Source organism: Athene cunicularia (genome assembly GCF_003259725.1).
Source record: "Athene cunicularia isolate RWA chromosome 1 unlocalized genomic scaffold, athCun1 chr1_part2, whole genome shotgun sequence".
Taxonomy (NCBI): Eukaryota; Metazoa; Chordata; class Aves; order Strigiformes; family Strigidae; genus Athene; species Athene cunicularia.
Genome location: NW_020799092.1, coordinates 8,817,294 through 8,834,942, shown reverse-complemented (window position 1 = coordinate 8,834,942; position 17,649 = coordinate 8,817,294). Strand labels below are relative to the sequence as shown.

The 17,649-nt window shown below is 35.9% G+C and overlaps 1 protein-coding gene across 11 annotated transcripts in view; it reads left to right on the top strand.

The window, feature by feature from the left end:
* The window catches only part of PLEKHA5 (pleckstrin homology domain containing A5), a 187,281-nt gene that overhangs the window by 79,956 nt on the left and 89,676 nt on the right, over window positions 1-17,649 (top strand). For 2 of the 11 annotated variants that reach the window (XM_026862688.1, XM_026862680.1), the window contains exon 1: window positions 16,557-16,636. The exons of 3 other annotated variants lie outside the window; for them this stretch is intronic. In XM_026862688.1, the coding sequence (XP_026718489.1) occupies window positions 16,617-16,636 (20 nt within the window). In that variant the 5' untranslated portion in view covers window positions 16,557-16,616. Of the gene's footprint in view, window positions 1-505; window positions 603-16,556; window positions 16,637-17,649 lie in introns of those variants that run through there. 6 more of the 11 variants (XM_026862713.1, XM_026862697.1, XM_026862705.1 and 3 more) reach the window with 5 other exon arrangements.

Below are 17,649 nucleotides of genomic sequence, written 5' to 3'. Positions count from 1 at the left end.
TAACCCTGTTCTGGCTGGACCAGGACATGGGGTAATTCTTAAACTGATTTGGAGGATATTTAACAGATTTGTTGTCAGATTTATGAATTGTGCTGCTTAATGTTCAAATTATATGCTATCCGGAAAAGGTTTTCAGTCTACTACTGTGGCATCATGTAATTACGTTGAAGCACATGATGATAGTGTTTAAGCAGTCAGATGCCTTGCAGAGAAGTAGTGCAAATAATTATATGCGTATCATTGCAGATTAAAAGAAAAAAAAAAAGAAAAAAATCAATACTGCTTAGTTTTGAATTTTCCAATTAATTATTTTAGATTCAACTTAAAGTTCTGAAATTGTTTGGAAGTAGGCCATCTCATGCTGAGATAAAGCATCAGGCCATTTTAAATTAGATACTGAGCATGCTCATATCAAGTACCCACTCTTAGATTTTTGCAGTGTGTGTCTCAGTTCCCTGTTAGTAGAGCTGTCATTCAACTGAAGTAGAGGATAGCACAGCGTGCTCTTTTGTCATCTTTCTATCAGTGCACATATGATTTCTCTTGGAACTGGAAACTTGAGATGTGAGACAAGCCTTGCTGTTAGATCACCAGTGTTTTGGGTGAGTCGATATTCATCTCTTTCCTTTCTACTGACTTTAGATATGTCAGATAAAACTCAGCTTCATACTTGTCTCTATTCTCTAATAAAGGTATATATTTGAAATATCTCTGCCATCGCTCTGTTCAGTAAAATAATTCTGGTATGTAGATATTCTTTAATGGAGAAGAATTGCTTTTTTTTTTTTTTTTAACAGGAATGCTAGTCATTTTTGCTCAGAAGTCAAAAAAAAAAAGGCATATATCTTTTTTCTTCTGACTTCAAATTAGCTAAGTATTCTAAATATAGCAGTTCAACTGTTACTTCTCAGTCATTTTTAATTTTCTTTGTTCCTATTAAATTGGTTTAAAACCTAGATTTTTTTGTTTATCTCATATGTTAGAGGGAGTTTGTGTAGTCTTCTGAAAGAGAATTTTATTTATGTAAGACAATGCTGAAGGATATTTACAGTACTTGGTTTCAACACAAGTTGCTAAATAGGGTAAGTTAACTGTTGTCATCTGTTAGTTTTGCTGATATATGCATGTGTTTCCTTCTTCAGCCAGCTAAGAAATAGAAAAAGGCATCTCCTAGTTCTTTATTATGACCGAGATTATGCACTTTGTTATGATATAATGGAAATTTCTGAACGAATTTATAGTCTATAGTAGCTAAAATTAATGTTTGACACAGCTTAACATTTGATTAACTTTTAATTAATTGTGGGAAGGTGGGATTTATGATTGGAAGTATTATCAAAGCTTAGTTTTTGCACTTGATTTAAAATCTTATTTTCCTTTAAGAACATCTGCAAAATATGACTTTTAAATTCTTTAATGCAGTGCATTTAACTTGTAGCAAAAAGTTGAAAATATATTTTTTTAAAACAACTAAATTGAGTTGTAAAAGCAGTGAGTGAATTGATAAACTGACACCATCCACCCCACCCCCCAAAAATGTTGGTTCCTAATTGCATTTCTCTTCCAAAGAGTAGAGGTGATTTAATATCATGCTTGAACTTCATGTGTGTTTTAAGGTTTCAGTTGTGACATACTAGAATTGCTTCCTAAAATACAGTCCATCAGTGGATCGAGACTGGACATCTTAACACACATATATTTTTGGATTGGGAGGGTTGTTTGATTTTTACAAGCAGATACTCTTTATCCTGTTGTGGTTGTGAGTATATACTTTAAACAGTCTTCTGGATAAAAGATTTGAATTACGATGGGAAAAACTGCTTGTCAGTGAATTCACTGAGCCTGACAAAGGAGATCTTGTTTAATGTAACCCCTGTTAGGATTCCAATTGACCTGATTCATAGAAGTAAAATCAGTAAACGCATAAGCTTCATCATTGCCTTGTCAGTCCCAGTTGGAAATGAGACAGGAAGGAAAGTGTTGTGTGTGAATCTTGACTACTTGAACGTTGGTTTGCTTGACACTCTGATACAGGGTTCTCAGGGGGAAATGATCTAAATGGGTGTGATAGTTAAAATTTCTGTTAAAGCCCAAGGATAATGCATTTAATTGAGGCCTTGCTGTGGCAAAGGGCTGTCATAACCCATCAGAAAACCTACACTTTGGCTGCCAAAACAGGATTCTAGCATGCAGCTCTGACAAATGATGAAAGACAGACAGCAAGGGTAACTGCAAACCCATGTTGTGCCAAATATATTACTATACTGACTTGTTATCTTCAAAGCATGTTATTTCTCATACTAAGTTTCTGCTTTTATCACAAAACGATGTATTCTAGTTATGGTAGTGCCTTCAGGTGCCATGAGCTGCATGTCTTGGAGAACTGGAAAATACTACAAAGTCTTACAGATTTGCTGTAGGACAATTTCTGGATGAACAGCAAACCTAGGAGACCAGACATTTTAGGAAGGGAACAGAGAGATGAGAAAGGTAAAGGGTTGCATGAGTGCTGCAGAGCAGGCAGTTGGAATGGCAGTATAAGAACAGAGTTATAAAAGGTAAACACATTTAAAGAAAATAACATTTAGCTGTTTTGGCAGCGTTCCTCTATCACTGTGAGCATGCAGAAATGTGAGACTTCTGGTTTGGATTGCTGAAGAAGTTTGAACTTAGTATGTTTCTGAGATATCCCTTTGAAATAACTAAGATTAAAAGTATAAAATATATTTTACAGGTCTTTTAAGGGAACAATTGTTAGTCTCAAGGAAAGCAGAAATTCGCAGTGTTAAACATCTCAAGTTAAGTTATTTTTATAACCTTGATCTTGTCTATTTTAATTTTCAGATGTTTATCCTTTCCTTTAAGTGCTGAATCTGGTTAGTTTTCCAAAAAGAAGAATTCTTATATTACAGTTATAAAGGTTAACTGAAGTTTTGCAGGCTGTTGTCTATATGCATTTTATTTAGCATGTAAGTACACTTTTGGTCATGACTAGCATGCAGAAAAATTTCTTATGTTTATGATCTTAATGGTGATTTTGTATAGAGAGGTGAATTTGAGATCTCGGAGAACCTGACGCACATATATTACCTTTTGTTTTGCTGTAATTTTACTGTGTGTTAGTTCTGTTAATTTCATTGTATATATATCTACCTTTATATATCTATCTATCTGCATATCAGAATATGCAGGGAGTAAATGTGTGTAAGGGCTGCTGGTTATACAAGCTTATTCAGAATGCACTTAAATTGCACTGAAATGAGAACTAAAATGAAGAAAAAATAGTCAGTTTTATTCAATTTCAAATAATGTTATGATTTAGTCATATTACACCTGACAGTAATCAGTAGGATTTTATTTTATTATTGATCAGTATGTTATAACTTACAATATAATGCTGGGGTATAAGGTTTAAGTTCCTATGACTGCTATGTAGACCTACTTTTCTGATTTTCAGAACCTGTAGGTCTCTGGGAAGGATCTTAGAGGTTCCCATTCATGTGACTGAATGATGTGCCTTATATGTAGGATATATTTTATATATGATAAAAAAAAATTAGTCTGTTTTCCACATGAATAAAATGTTACTGACTTGTGTGGCACTTTTTCACTAGGAGGACAGTATACCCGTAAGAATGTGATAGTGATTTTAGTCATTTTGAGAAAGTACCACTGCTGAAATAATGTTTAAATAAAATTTTTGCTGCTTGAATTTTTCAAAAATAAATGTTTGTACAGAACTAAGGGGGAAAAAAAGATCAGAAAAGGATGAGAAATTAGGGGTGTGGGATGAAGAGAAGTCTCGTGTGTGTGTGTGTGTGTGTGTGTGTGTGTATATATATATATATATATATATATGTATAACTTAAGCTGTCTGCCCCCTATTTTTTGAATGATTAAAATCTTTTAGTCAGTGAAGGCTGTCTTTTTCCATTCATGTTGTTTTCTAAATGAAAGATTCTACTACAGCTGACAATTGTACATACTTGGTTCATGTGCCAGAGAGAGAGTCTGTGACAATTTTAGACTGAAGGTTGTATCTAAAAACCATGTCAGCATTCTGCATCCAATCTTGACTACAGACTGATACTTTCAAGAGAATAATGCCATTTTTTAGTTTCTTTTTTATGGAGTGGAAGAAGCAGTGGAACTTTGTTTCACAAGCATGATCTAAATATACTTTTCCAAACGAAGAAGAAACTGCACACAAGTACTCATTTAAAATAATTGGCTGTAATGTCAGCACTGGGTCTGAGATTTTTTATGGAAAAATAAAGGCATTACTAGTTATTTCTATATATGTGTGTGTGTGTGTAGTATAGGTTGAGAAACAGGTTTATTAAAGTGAAGACATAAAATGTTTTAAATTGGTTTAAGAAATCTTCATCTTATCATCTGTACTGAGAGAGTGGAAATCGAATGGAGTTGGCTAAGTCCTTGCTGAATGAGCTGAGAATTATCACTACTTTTAGTACATGGAGGTTTAAAATGGGTATTAGATACAGTCCTGTGAATTTTGGCAGATTTCAGCCATGCATATACTAGATCATTGCAATTCAATAATGAATAAGTATTCAATAAAAAAAAATTATTTCCATGAAGTAAATGTTGGGAGCTTTGCATTTCCTACAAGATGACCAAGAGTGAAACATTCCCTTTTGCAGTCAGAATTTCCAGACCCCCCAAAAAGCACAGGGAATAGGAAATAGGAAAAACAAAAAGAAAAAAAAAAACACCAAACCAGGAATGTTTCTCAAAATAGTACATAAGGTTTAATTTTTTCCATGTGTTTTCAGCACAATGCAACATCAACTTACGTATATACATGCATCCATATTTTTTAAGAGAATCTAGAATACTATTTTATGCTATAGGGAACATCAACATTTGAAATATTTTAAGGATATTTAGTGTTATGCATGCTTAAGTACTGTGCTAAGGAGACAATAGCTTAGTATTTCAGTATCTCAGTGGCTTTAAGAAAACTTGAATTGCATTGTGCATTCTTAAAACCAATTTGAGTTTACTGGAAGTATGTGCCATACAGTGTCTTACTTGTTTCTAAGTCATTCACAAATTTATGCTTTTCCAAAGCACAACCATGGAGAAAAAAGAATGAAAAGGTAATTTTTATATATTTCAGGCCATTTGAAGGGGCTTGTATGCACTTCATGTTTTGTGATATGTTCTTGTCCAGAAACTGCAAATACCAAATGTTTTCATGTTCTATAGTTTCCCATTTATATAGAAATGATTCCCTTAATCAGTATTTAAAGTTTATTCACAAATCATGTCTGTCTCTATATTTCAGATGCTCCCTTTGTATCTTTTGCCTTTATATGTAATACCGTGTACAGGTTTTTTTCCAGGTTATGTTATGTTTTCCATAACATAACTATGTTGTTAGATAATCTGTCGTTTACATGAAAATTAACATGTGGGCAATCAAATAATGACTTTTTAATCAGTGGAAACATGGTACCAACCTTAGCAGAATGACTGTCAGGGTTTTGATAGAACAATATTTGATATTCAGGTTTTTTAGTGGTCTGTTGTTTTTTGGTGTGGGTTGGTTTTTTTTTAAGCTATATTGAGTGTGACCCATGATTGAGTTAAAAGCAAAAAAGCAAAATGACTGTATTGCACTATTTTAAATTGTGCCAGTTCTTTCTGACAAGATGAGTTCAGCATATGATGGAGGTTTTTGAGAGGAAAAATGTTCTGAGAATTGAGAAATACAAAAGGGTTTTCAGAACTGTCTTTAAAAAGCAGGAGAACAGTACAATTTTGAGTTACTTTACTAACCAGAAATTTGTCTGATACAAGATATTGTATCTTATCTGGGAAATTTAAATAGAATATTTCTTTGTTTTTCACTCTTGAGAAATAGTAGGAAACTTTTTTTCTCCTGGAGAAAATAACCTGAGACATCAAGGTAGTCATATCCTAGCAGAGAATGAAAAAGCATGACTTAAACAATGGCATTTTCTGTAATGCCATCTGTTTCATCCCACACTGCCCAGTATATTTGTTTTCTCTATGAGCAAAGAAAAGACAACTATCTTTAGTAGCCCTCATGTTGAAGCTGTCAAAATAAGTACTTCAGTGCTGCCTTTGAAAGTATGTCAGAGTACAGCATGGTTCTATCCATAATGTGTTTCCTGCAGAGGCAGCTTCAGTTATGTGTCTGGTAAAGTCTGGCTGCTACTCAGTGGATCACATCAATGCCGGTGGGAGGCAGGATTTCCACAGTGGATGGGGGAAAGAGAAGGGTTGTGAATCAAAGAAAATAATTGAGTAACGGAATTTCACCAGATCCTTAAAATTATATCCTAAAATATACCTTAGAAACATCTGTAAGATGTAGTTTGTTACAGATGGACACTGGCCCAGAGGAAAACTGGCTACTGATAGGCTTGCTTGAGCCCTTTGGAGTACTCCAGACACTAAGCGGTTGAGACCTTTCTTAACTGTTTTCTAGACGTAGTGAAGTGGCACTTGATAGGTTTAGGCTGAATTTCATTTTTAACTGCATCAACAATCAGAATAGGTTAAGAATATTCCCCACAGCTTTCCTTTACAGTATCTCATAGTTTCAGTTGCATTTAATTGCTTTAATGATATTGGTATTGGTTTAATGATATTAATGGTATTTTGTACCATGATAATACATATTGGAGATGGAAACAGAGGTTTACTTAACCAAGGTCACATAGAAGGTCTAATGAAGTAGAAAGTGAAGTCAAAGGGCATATTCCTGATGCAGTGAGCTTGATGTGATCAGTGCCTGTCAGTGAAATACCTCAGGTACTGAGATGCATGTTAGTGCAAAGCCGCACCTGGCCAGGAAGAAAAGCCAAATAACCCCAGAAAAACTTTTTGCTCATGAGGCTGGACTGGTTTTGAGATTTTTAGTTACCAGCTTTGCATTATCCCATCTAGATATTTCAGATCACTCACAGCCTGTTCTGGTATCTTAACATGGCACTGCCCTGTAACATAAGTTTAAGGTCCTTACTTCATCAGCTTGGGATCCTTAGCACTAAGGTATTGTCCTAGTTGTGTCCTGTAATGATTCTCGTTTGCAGGATATATTCAGATTGATAATTTGAATGTGGTTTTTTTTATTTCATTAACATCTGTGTTGAAAACAAGTAAGAACAGCTTAGATTTTGTTTAAACAGAGCTATTAAATATATTAACCACTGTGGGACTTCAACAAAATTATTTAATTTCTTCATTTTTTTGTTATAGTGACACATCTATTAGCAGCAGTGTGTCATCTCTGGCAACAGTTGAAGTGATGTTGAGAGATTCAGGGTGCAGTGTCTTCCATTTTCACATAAATTTCTGAAAACTTCTACACCTGTATGAAGCTGGAACAGAGTATGATAAATACTTGTAAGAGTAATAACACAGCAGTCAAAGCAATAGAAGCTATGAAACGTTGGAGTTACTGCAGTGTGAGTGCATGGGGGTATACACATATGTGTGTATGTAAGTCTAGCCTGTACTTTACATTAACTGCCACCATGTTGTAGTTTCTTTAATACTTCTAGACTTTCTGGTCCAGAAAGCAGTTTGGCTTCTCAGACTGATTTTTTTTCTCTTGTTACTTCTGTAATTTTATTTAAAATATTAAATGAAAATGGTAGAGCCATTTCATTGAAAGGTGTTAAAAGAAGAATATTCTTAATAGTTTTAAAATGTTTTCAGCTGGTTATCTAATAAGCTCTGTTAGCATTTTGGCATTGAGAAAAAGTTTACAGTTTAGGAGACTGGACCCTTTTTCAGTGAAAAACATTTCAGCCTGTAAGTAGTGTAAAGTTTTTTTAACTTGTATACACCAGTAGCATTCTTAACTGCTAAAAATCTAGGCATTGTGACTGGTGAATATACTTCCAGTTCTCTACAGCTTTATCATATGGAATGAACATAGAACTTTAATTGAAGAATTACAGTAACAAGTAATAATAATAAGACTACTGCTGTTGATCTAACAGGTAAGTTAGTTGAAGACAATAGATTCCTTTGCTGATTCTGTTGACATCACAGCTCTTAGTTTGGATGCAGAAATTATAATTTACAGATGTTATGGTTTAAAGTTACTGACAAATAACTCTAGCATGTTATCTGTGTTAGAAACAGAACCCAGATACGTAGAATAAGGAAGCTTACAACTTTTAACTAGATGGTTTTTCAGAGTGCCAAATCCTTTATGACTCTGGAGATGGTTACCAGTAATTATTTTTGTCAAAAGCATCAAATCCATCATTCTGACAGTCAGTGTTCACTTGTGTAGCCAATAGAAGTGAATCATCAGAATTTATCCCTCAATAGTGGAACTGTTCAGCATGTGTATCTTCCTATTGGGAAAAAAAAATGTTCTCAGTCTTGAATCCTTAATATTTGATATCCTGATTATTTTTAAAATCTCAAAATGATTGACCTAACAGTATTTTGTTGTATGTACCTCAGTGGAACACAATCATGGAAGCTGTGCCAGTAAAGCTAAACACCACAGTGCACTGGTATGAACACTTTCAAATTCATTTGAAGAGAGTAGGACAAAAATTCTTACAAAGCTACTTTTCATGCTGTTGTCCTAATCCTCAAGGGAAGTCTACAAAATGTGTTTGAAAGACATGTATGGGAATGTGATTCAGGAATCTATTAGATCTTAAAACTCATGAACTCCATGGGTTTATACCACATAATTTTATTTTCCACTTCTGATAATCCCACCATTTTAGCACCTTCCCCTTTAGGGAGAGGAAAAAAAGGAATAATAACAAAGATGACTAACAAATCTTGCTCCCCTCTGCTGGACTTTTAACTCTCTTTCATCTCAGCTGGTCTAATAAACACACCTAATTTCAACTCAGTGTGATGGTTTTCAGCTTTCCTGAATTAGTGAGCACTGCTGCCTTTGTTTCAAGCTTGAACAATGACTTTTGCTTTGTAAGCTTATAACTGGTTTCCAGCATTGTCAGTAGATGTAACAAAAGGTGCTGATCCTTGTGTAAACCCTGACTTGCTGGCTTCAGTGCTGCTTGTAGTAAAGCTAATATCAACATTTGACATGATTAGTCCATGTGGATAGCATTAATTTTACTGACATAAGATACCCTTTATATATGGTCAGTTCATTGTTTTGTTCCCCAGAATAACTGAGGGACATGAAGTCTGGCTAGAACCACTTTATGACAGTCCTCCAAGGGCTTAGACTTAATAATACATAAGAACCTTGAAATATGCAAAAACAATGAAGGTTGTTATTTATCTGTGTTAGAAGTAAAGTGGTGGTGCAGGAATCCTTGGAAATAAGAGGAAAAACTCTGAAGTAGAAGTTCTTTAGATCAGTTCAAACCACATTTATTGTAACATCCTTTGGGGCTACTCTTATGCATTAGATAGCTTTGAGTTTGTGTAAATATTGCACATTTAAGTATATTTAAAAGAAGTGCAGCATATAGGTGGTTTTCAATACCTCTGTTAGTGAATTTTTTGATTGCTTTAAATCTCTAGTAAACCTAAGAATTGTTAAGGTAACTTTCTTAAGTTGTACTTACCTGCAGTGGGTTCCGCTTGGACCAGTGAGATTTGATAACTGTTTTTTTTTAAATACAGTGTTTAAAGTCTTGTGTTAATGTTTTGGGCCTTCAGATGTGGGTTCAATATCTTGCCTCATTCATTGCATAAAATAAAGAAGCCCTGGGGTTTGTTCTTGTCATTCCTTAAGGTTACCGAAGGTGGCTGGTAAGTAATCACAGGATTATTTAGTTTGAAAGTGACACAGAATGTCACTTGTCCAGCCTTCTGCCTAAAGCAGGGTCAGGTCTGAGCTCAGACTAGGCTGCCGAGGGATTTGTTGTGCATGATCTGAGAGCTCCCAAGGATGGAGACTACACAGCCTCTCTGGGCAACCTGTTCTACCACCTAAGTGTCCTGCATGAAGAAGTTTTTCTCACCACATGGGTCAGTGCTGGCTTGTGCTCAGCTCGCTGCCCACTCTGCCCAGGCAGGCAGCCCCAGCCTGTGTGGCTGCTGGGGCCCATCCTCCTGCTGAATGTCACTGGGCTCCAGGTGGCACCTTCCCTTGGCCTGACTGGGTCCCTCTGTATGGCAGCCTTCACCCTGCAAAGCAGCATCATCTGAAAACTCGATCTAGATTCTCTACCTACTTCTGTAATTTTCTTGAAGGTTTCTGTCTTCTCTGTTCCCCATTTGAACTTCAACTTCTACCTGTCGCATATTTATACCCATCTAGACTACTTGGATATCTCTTAGGGTTAATCCAACCGTATCATAGTCTCCAGTGAAATCTTTAGTCACTGCATTGGACACTGGCTTTGATGTCACTCGCTGTGATTTATCTGAGTTTGTGCCATCTGCTTGCTTGCTACCGAGGAGCCTTCCCTGGCATGTGTATTTTGAACAAAACCCTATCCTGTCCAAAACAACAGTTCTTCAATAATTTAAAAGAAGTTTGTCAAAGGGTTGCCACAGCAGAGTATCTACAGTGTTGCTTGTTAACATCTGCTAACATTCAGGTGTTTGCTTAGTTAGAAAATAGCACGTACACTTTTTATCAAGCTATTTGGTAATACATCAATAGCCCAATCAGAAACTTAGAGATGGTATAATGTTAATGTTAGTAGATACTGCTGTGGCAATTGCTAAATTTTTTACTTCTATTAAACAGTAGCTAGACTTCACAAGTCATGCCTATTGCACTTTTTCGTGGCTGTCAGCTTCCTTGCATTGAGTTCAGATTTCTAAAACTCTTGGATAAAAAGTTACTTTTCATAAATGGCGTACAGATTTTAAATAGAGGTTAGTTGTTAGATGAGGCTAAATTGCTTAATAGATGCCACTAATATAATCCATGTTATTTGAAATAACATAGTTTTGCAGCCAGTCTTTGAATATAGAAGTGTCCTATTTATGTGTTTACTGTATCTAAGGTATATCCTCAAAGTTACACCAAATGTCAGAATTATTTTTTTAAATACTAATTTGGTTCACCTTTTAGAAAATACTATTCTTACTATGTTCACTTTTAAAACCTTTTGAAGTTTATGAGAAGGGATACATCAGAATGCTGCTAAGAGTAGGCAAGTGATATCTGCACAGCAGCAGCTTTCCATGAGGTATTTTTTTTCTTTAAACAGCAGATTGCTACTAATACTTCTGTCAAAAGTATTTTTATTTCTAAAGATGGCCTTTTTTCTGTATAAGCTGAGAAAACGGCTGTCAATTTAAGGATTATAGGTCAATTTAAAATCTGTGTTCATTGTTGACTGCTTTATCAGTGCCTTTAACTTTTTTGCATAAATATGGATTCAAGATGAATGCTGATTTAGACTATTTTTTTTTCAGAACAAAAATCTCCTTTAAGTACTAGAAATTTTCTGTTTGAAGAACCTTCCAGAATAGTGCTGCATTAACAAACGATGCTTCTTTAATGGCCCCCTCCTGGTTTAATTTTTTTTGCCACTGGGGGGAGCAGAAGGCTGTCAGAGAATGGATTAAGAGCGTTTGTCTTTTATTTCAGAAGATTCAGGTCTTAGTGCTGAACTGTGGGAGACAGCGGGTCCTTCATGTCTGCCACGTGTTGAAAACCTGTTTTTCAGTGAATAAAATTCCTAGATAATCAGGTTTCATGGTCGCTTTTTTTTTTCCCCAAGAGTTACATTCTGAATTTGGACTGAATTAAATATGAAGCATATTTTAGAGAAGGAAGGGAACAAAATATCCTCTCCATTAGTAGTAGTAGTATGAAGGTAGATTGTAACTGGTGTTGGCTTAAGTAGAGTGCTAAAATTCTTCTCTGAAACTTTTTGTTGCAGCTGTGCCTAATGGCAAGCTCCTCAGCATGAGGGTGCAATGTAAGTAACTACATCACTTGGAGATGGGTGCAGTTTGCTTTAATAGAAGATGCTGTAGCTGAGAATTTTTTTTTAAATTAATATGCACATGGCTGTTGCTTTAACCACACATTTACTTGAATCCTGGTCTTCTGGAATTAAATCTAAAACTACTGTTTCCTTCTTCTAAAAGTATTGGAAAGGAGGAAACAAATTAATTTTCATCATTTCTTTTAATTTTAAATGCATAGAATCAAGGCTTTATAGATGCAGGGTACTATAAACATGTTATTTTAGAAAGACTAGCAACTAAACGTTGTTTATTCCCAAGCTTATTTAAGGTTCTCAGTTTTTATGTGACACTAATTGAGGGAAATGTGTCCCACAGGAGGTGGTGTCTTCCCTGCTAAGGTTGCTGGACTGGTAGTGTCCATGCTTCATGCAGGTTCTATTACGTATCTTGAATCTACTTGATGTTTGGGGCAGAACAGGACATTCCAGTTGCAAGACAAGGGCTTTCCCTTTGGAAAAACTTGTTCTCTCTGTTCTGCCAACAGCAAGCAGTCAAAGTTCCTACTTCAGAAATCATTAGTGTTTTTGTTCATGGTGTATAGAGCTTAAACTAAGCAGAGCAAGCTTAAATGCTGGAGCAACACATCGGTGTTTTCAGTCACAGATTTACAGCAATTTGGTGGATATAGCAGAAGACAGCCAGTAGGTCCTGGAGCATACTAGCAACCTGGGTTTGGTTGCTAATGTCTTTCCTGTGGGGTCATTTGTTATTCCACCTTTTCTTTCTTGTTTTGACAGATATAAGCTACCTCAGCACCCTTCCACCTCGCTTTTCTTCATTCTTGAAGATTTTTGAAACTCAGCTGAATAAGGGCCTTTGCAAACTGCTCTGATACTGTTTCTGTCTGAGCGTTTTTGTATGAGTCTTATTTGTATGGAAAATCTTTTTGACTTAGGGTTTTTATACAACCTAGCACTTATCCTGAGACTGTTAATAAGACAGCCTGTTGCGTTCATCAGAAGCCCATTCTCTAAACCAGATGTCTAAAGACCTTGGTAATAACATGAACATAAACCCCTACATTCTTTGGAAAATATAGGTAAGGTTACCATGTGGTCTTCTGTACATATGTGCTCAGAGCAGTTTTATTTTTCCCTGCTCTACTGACCCAGTTATGTTGTTTTGTCTTTATATTGGCCTGACTGAAAAACAAAATAAGTTTCTTCTTACTTGAAAATAGCACATCAGATTTACTGGAGCAGTTCATGACTCTCTAGGATAGTGTGCCCAACAGTACAAATTGTGACCAGTTGTCCTCCTCTGATTTAAATTTTCAGTATTAGTCTCAGCTATCTTAAATTTTCATGATAGTAACTATTTGTTTAAAATCATAATGCTTCAGCACTGGGTGCTATCTAGCTTGCAGGCTATTCAGAAATGGGGAGTTTGTATTTTGCTGTGAAGTAACTATTTTCATTTTTTACTGAAACAAAAAAACTGGAAGATAGCAGAAAGTAGGTGACATTTAATACTAAGTCTTTCTCACATTCAAAATTAGCCCTTACATGTTGGTAAGCTACCATGTTTCAAACCTGATTGTTCTCTCTTCCAGCTGACTTGGTAATGCTTGTCTTTGTCTTCAAACATCATGTGCTAATGCAAATCTTAACTCTGAAATCAGAGATGGAGGCTATTAATGAAAGTTAGATTCTTCTGTGAATAGCACCGCTCTTACAAAGAGAGGCATTATTGCCATGAAACAAACAGGAGATTTATTACTTCTATAAAGCTTATCCATATGATAACAAAAAAGGAGGAAAAGATTGCCAACTTAATTTCAAGCAGTGGATCGGTTTTGCACATGAAACATGCAAGCGAGAAAGGGAAGCATAGTGCGGTATTGACCACCTAACACACGACTGATAGTATAACTCTCCTATTTTCCAGCTGATTTCTGGATTGATAATTTAGCTTCAAGTTTCATATTCTATACCTTTCTGGAAACACCTGGATTCTGCACTCCAGACTTTTGCCATTCTAAGTGTAACAGGTGAAATTGCTTCAAAATAGGTCATTTGCTTTAAGGACTAGTGCTTGTGGATTTTCAAGCCAACCTCTTATTTACAGAGAGAAGTTATATGATCTCACCCATTAACAAGACCAGCCTCATCTCAGACAACTTTTATCTGTATGTTCTAGCCTCGAGCGTTATTTACCTTTCCTAGTGTTTTGTCTATACAGCTTAGAATCATCTTTGTGTAGTATAGTCCTGTCTTCCTCACCTGGCCAAGCAGTACGAAGGATTATGCCTGAAATCTCTTAAAGTGAATGGTCATATTGGTAAACCATTACTTTTGCTCTAGCTTGAAGTAATATGTATAATTAGTTGGCATAGGTATATTACTTAATCATACTCTGATGTCTTCCAACCCTTCTCTGGTTATGAACCCATTAGAAAAGGGACAAAAACAGTCAGTGGGAAGTGCAGACTTCTCCGTGTTTTACCACAGAAGTAACCACAGGACACAGAGGTAGACATCTCAGGTTAGAATCATCTGCTTGCATACAGGATGCCATTCACATTCTTGTCTATTTTTTAACGGATATTTTGTTAGGGGTATCACCTTTTTATACTTCTACACTTTGTTCCACTATCATTGAACCTTCCTCTTGGTTATCCATTCCCTTCTGTATGAAACTCATCTATTTCTCATATTTTATCAAATATAACTCATATCTGATGATGTCTCTTGGCTAGGTCACCAGCAGACTGTTATTAATGCCCTTCTTTTTAGTTATTAATGAATACACTAATTTTAAGTTAGTCCTCTGAATGGGATTGAATTCTGACAGTAGTCTTCTGTGCATCAGTTGATTCCTGGTTTTGCACTTGGCTGCTTCTCTATAACCAGTCCTTCCCTGCCCCAATGTCAGCCTGTTCCTGTGCATTTATTTCTGTTGTTTCATTCGGCCTACCAGCTCCCATGGTTGATACTGTTCAATTGGAAAATGAGGAATTACATTACTCAGGTTTTGGTCCCTATTTTGCCTAATTCCTGTTTTAACCCCTTTCTGACTGCATACCAGTTTGGTGGGTTTTTTCCCAGTCTTTATTCTTCCTATCAGAAAAGTGGTTTTAGTGCATAACTTGAGTTACTATTCTTTACTTTGAAGGCCTGTTTGTTCCTTTATCCTTTCCTTAGAATTTCTTATCTTGCTCATGCTGGATCATTTTTAAAAAGTCGTAATTTATCTTGTGAATTGGGAACCTTTTGCTGCAAGATATTCTTCTCTTTATAAGTGTGCTGGTTTTGGCTGGGATACAGTTAATTTTCTTCATAGTAGCTGGTATGGGGCTATGTTTTGGCTATTACGTGCAGATTTCACTAATTATAACATCAAAATTCAGGTCTCCTCTGTACTGAAATGCTTGCACTGCCCTCAACCTAGTTGACTGAAGGCAGTACTTTCACATACAGTGCCCCCATTGATTACTCACCAGCTCTAAATTAGCATACAGTTGGTTCAGGACTGTTGGAAAATCTGTGAGCTGTCATATTTAAAGATGTGTGATGTTAATTTGAAAATATTACTGAAGATAATCTTTGATGGTTTTGGTTTTTAAAGTGAAAGATCTCTATCCATACTCTAGTATAAATTTTGGGATTTGTAGAAGACCCCAGCCATTCCTGCAACTGCAACTCTAGTTTTTACTTCTGCAAAAGTGAATTTTGTGTACCATATGTCTCATGCTGTTCATCTCCTTTTTGCTTTATACTTTTAAAGTAGAATGTTAGTCAATGTTTTTTCTTTCCTGTACAGAAATTTCCTTCAGTGCCTTTGTTATGTTCTTTCTTTTCCTTTCTGTGATGTTCTTCACTAACTACATTAGTAGTTTGGATGCATCTAATATTTCAGTATCAAAGTTCCTGACCTTAGCACACAAGGATTACGTGTTTCCTGATTTTATTTTTTTGTTTGTTTTCTTAGCATCCAGTTTCCTAGCCTTTTGTTTCCCAATGGAATTAGGCAAGTGCTGCCTGAGGAGACTTGATTAAAGTCCATTGTGATTTTGGGTACTCTCTGAGACTGGGACAAGACATGCAGGATGAGAGAAAGGTAGCAGGGCAAATGCTGGGGCAGAAGGAGGTCAAGAGAGTGAGAAAGATGGCCTGGCTGAGGGTCACCATGTAGAGTCCAGAACTTCTTGGCTAGATTAGCTGGAGCCTCATAGCTTGTAGCCATGCTGTGGTGGTCTGTGCTAGGCTTTGCTCCTCCCCTTCAACTCAGTAAATGCTTTATGAATATCACTGTAATAAATAAATAAAAATTTTGCAGGCTGAAGGTAAACTAAAAGAGTGTATTCAGATAACACAGCATCTGTTATTTTTTATTTTGACTGTCACATTTTGTCTAACCTTGTGATATGCTATTAAAAATCTTTAGTATTGAAACTTAAACTTGTTGTTAAATATTTTGTTTTCCATCATATAGAGGTAGAGATTTTATTGTAAAAGAAAGTCGATAATTTTGAACTGCAGTAACATTTCGGAAGTATGTGACGTCACTCCGGTATCAGCTTTCTCAGAGGCTAGCAATCCTGACAGCTACATTGCTCATTCTCTGGGTCAGGGTTGTGCAGTACTCATTGGGGAGCAGCTTCCAAGAGAAAAGGGTTTACTTCACGTCCTTATGTGTGGTTTGTTGTTTGTATGTGAAGCTTTTGGAAAAGAATGGATTTCCCCGAAGACCGGTGAGCAATTCTTATATGTTTTAACAACTGTTTTTCTTTAGACATAAAGCATTTCCTTCTTTAGAAAAACACTTTTTTTTAAAATCCAGCATTAAATAATTCACAATATATGCAAAGTAGCACACATTTATAGCACTTAAGTTTCAAAATAGAAACCTATTTTTATGTAGAAATTAAGTGTTTACTGATTTATGACTTATAACTGTGTAAAACTTCCAAGATTTTTATTCAGAAATGCTTGTCTACTAGATTACATGTCTAAAAGATTGAATGTAGCAAGAATTTGAGCTTTTTTAATTAGCTAGCAACACTGAATGGGAAGCATTCCCCAGATAGACACTTATAAGTTACCTTGTTTTAACATACAGCTCCTACAGCAATATTAATAGATTACCATCTCTCAAATATTATTTTGGGATTTGTATATAGCGGGGATCAAATGGAAAAACAGATGCATTTCCAGGCAGGTATGTATCTGTATGTGTATTGTCTACCACGCTGTATCTTTATTTCTATATGAATGCCATATATTGAGCTGCAAAATTTATCACCGTAAAAATTATTTTTTGGGGGGGGGGGGGGGGGGGGGGAACCCAAAGGTATGGTACCTCAGTATACTTAGCAAGAATTTGTGGGCTTATAGGGATTTCTGCAGCTACAGCACATGCGAGGAAAGTCAGGATCACTTATGAGGTTGTCACCTGTGTGGGTCTTGGCCTTTGCACCTTTGAGGTTGTTTGCAAATTTTGTAAATTTTAGAAATCAGATCACACATGCAGTCTTTTAGTTGCTTGTCTTGTTTATCACATACCTTGAGCCTAGCTGTAGGCTGATATTACATTTTAAATTCCTGGCTTATTTTGTGAAATGGATGTAAGCTTCTCAGTGATGAATAAGGACTGTTGAGATAATTAAGCTGGATCAGCTGTGCCTCCTTTACTGAAGACACTGAAAAGCAATAAGTATGTGAAGCAGATGAATGAAAAAAATATTTTCAATGTTAAGATTAGGTG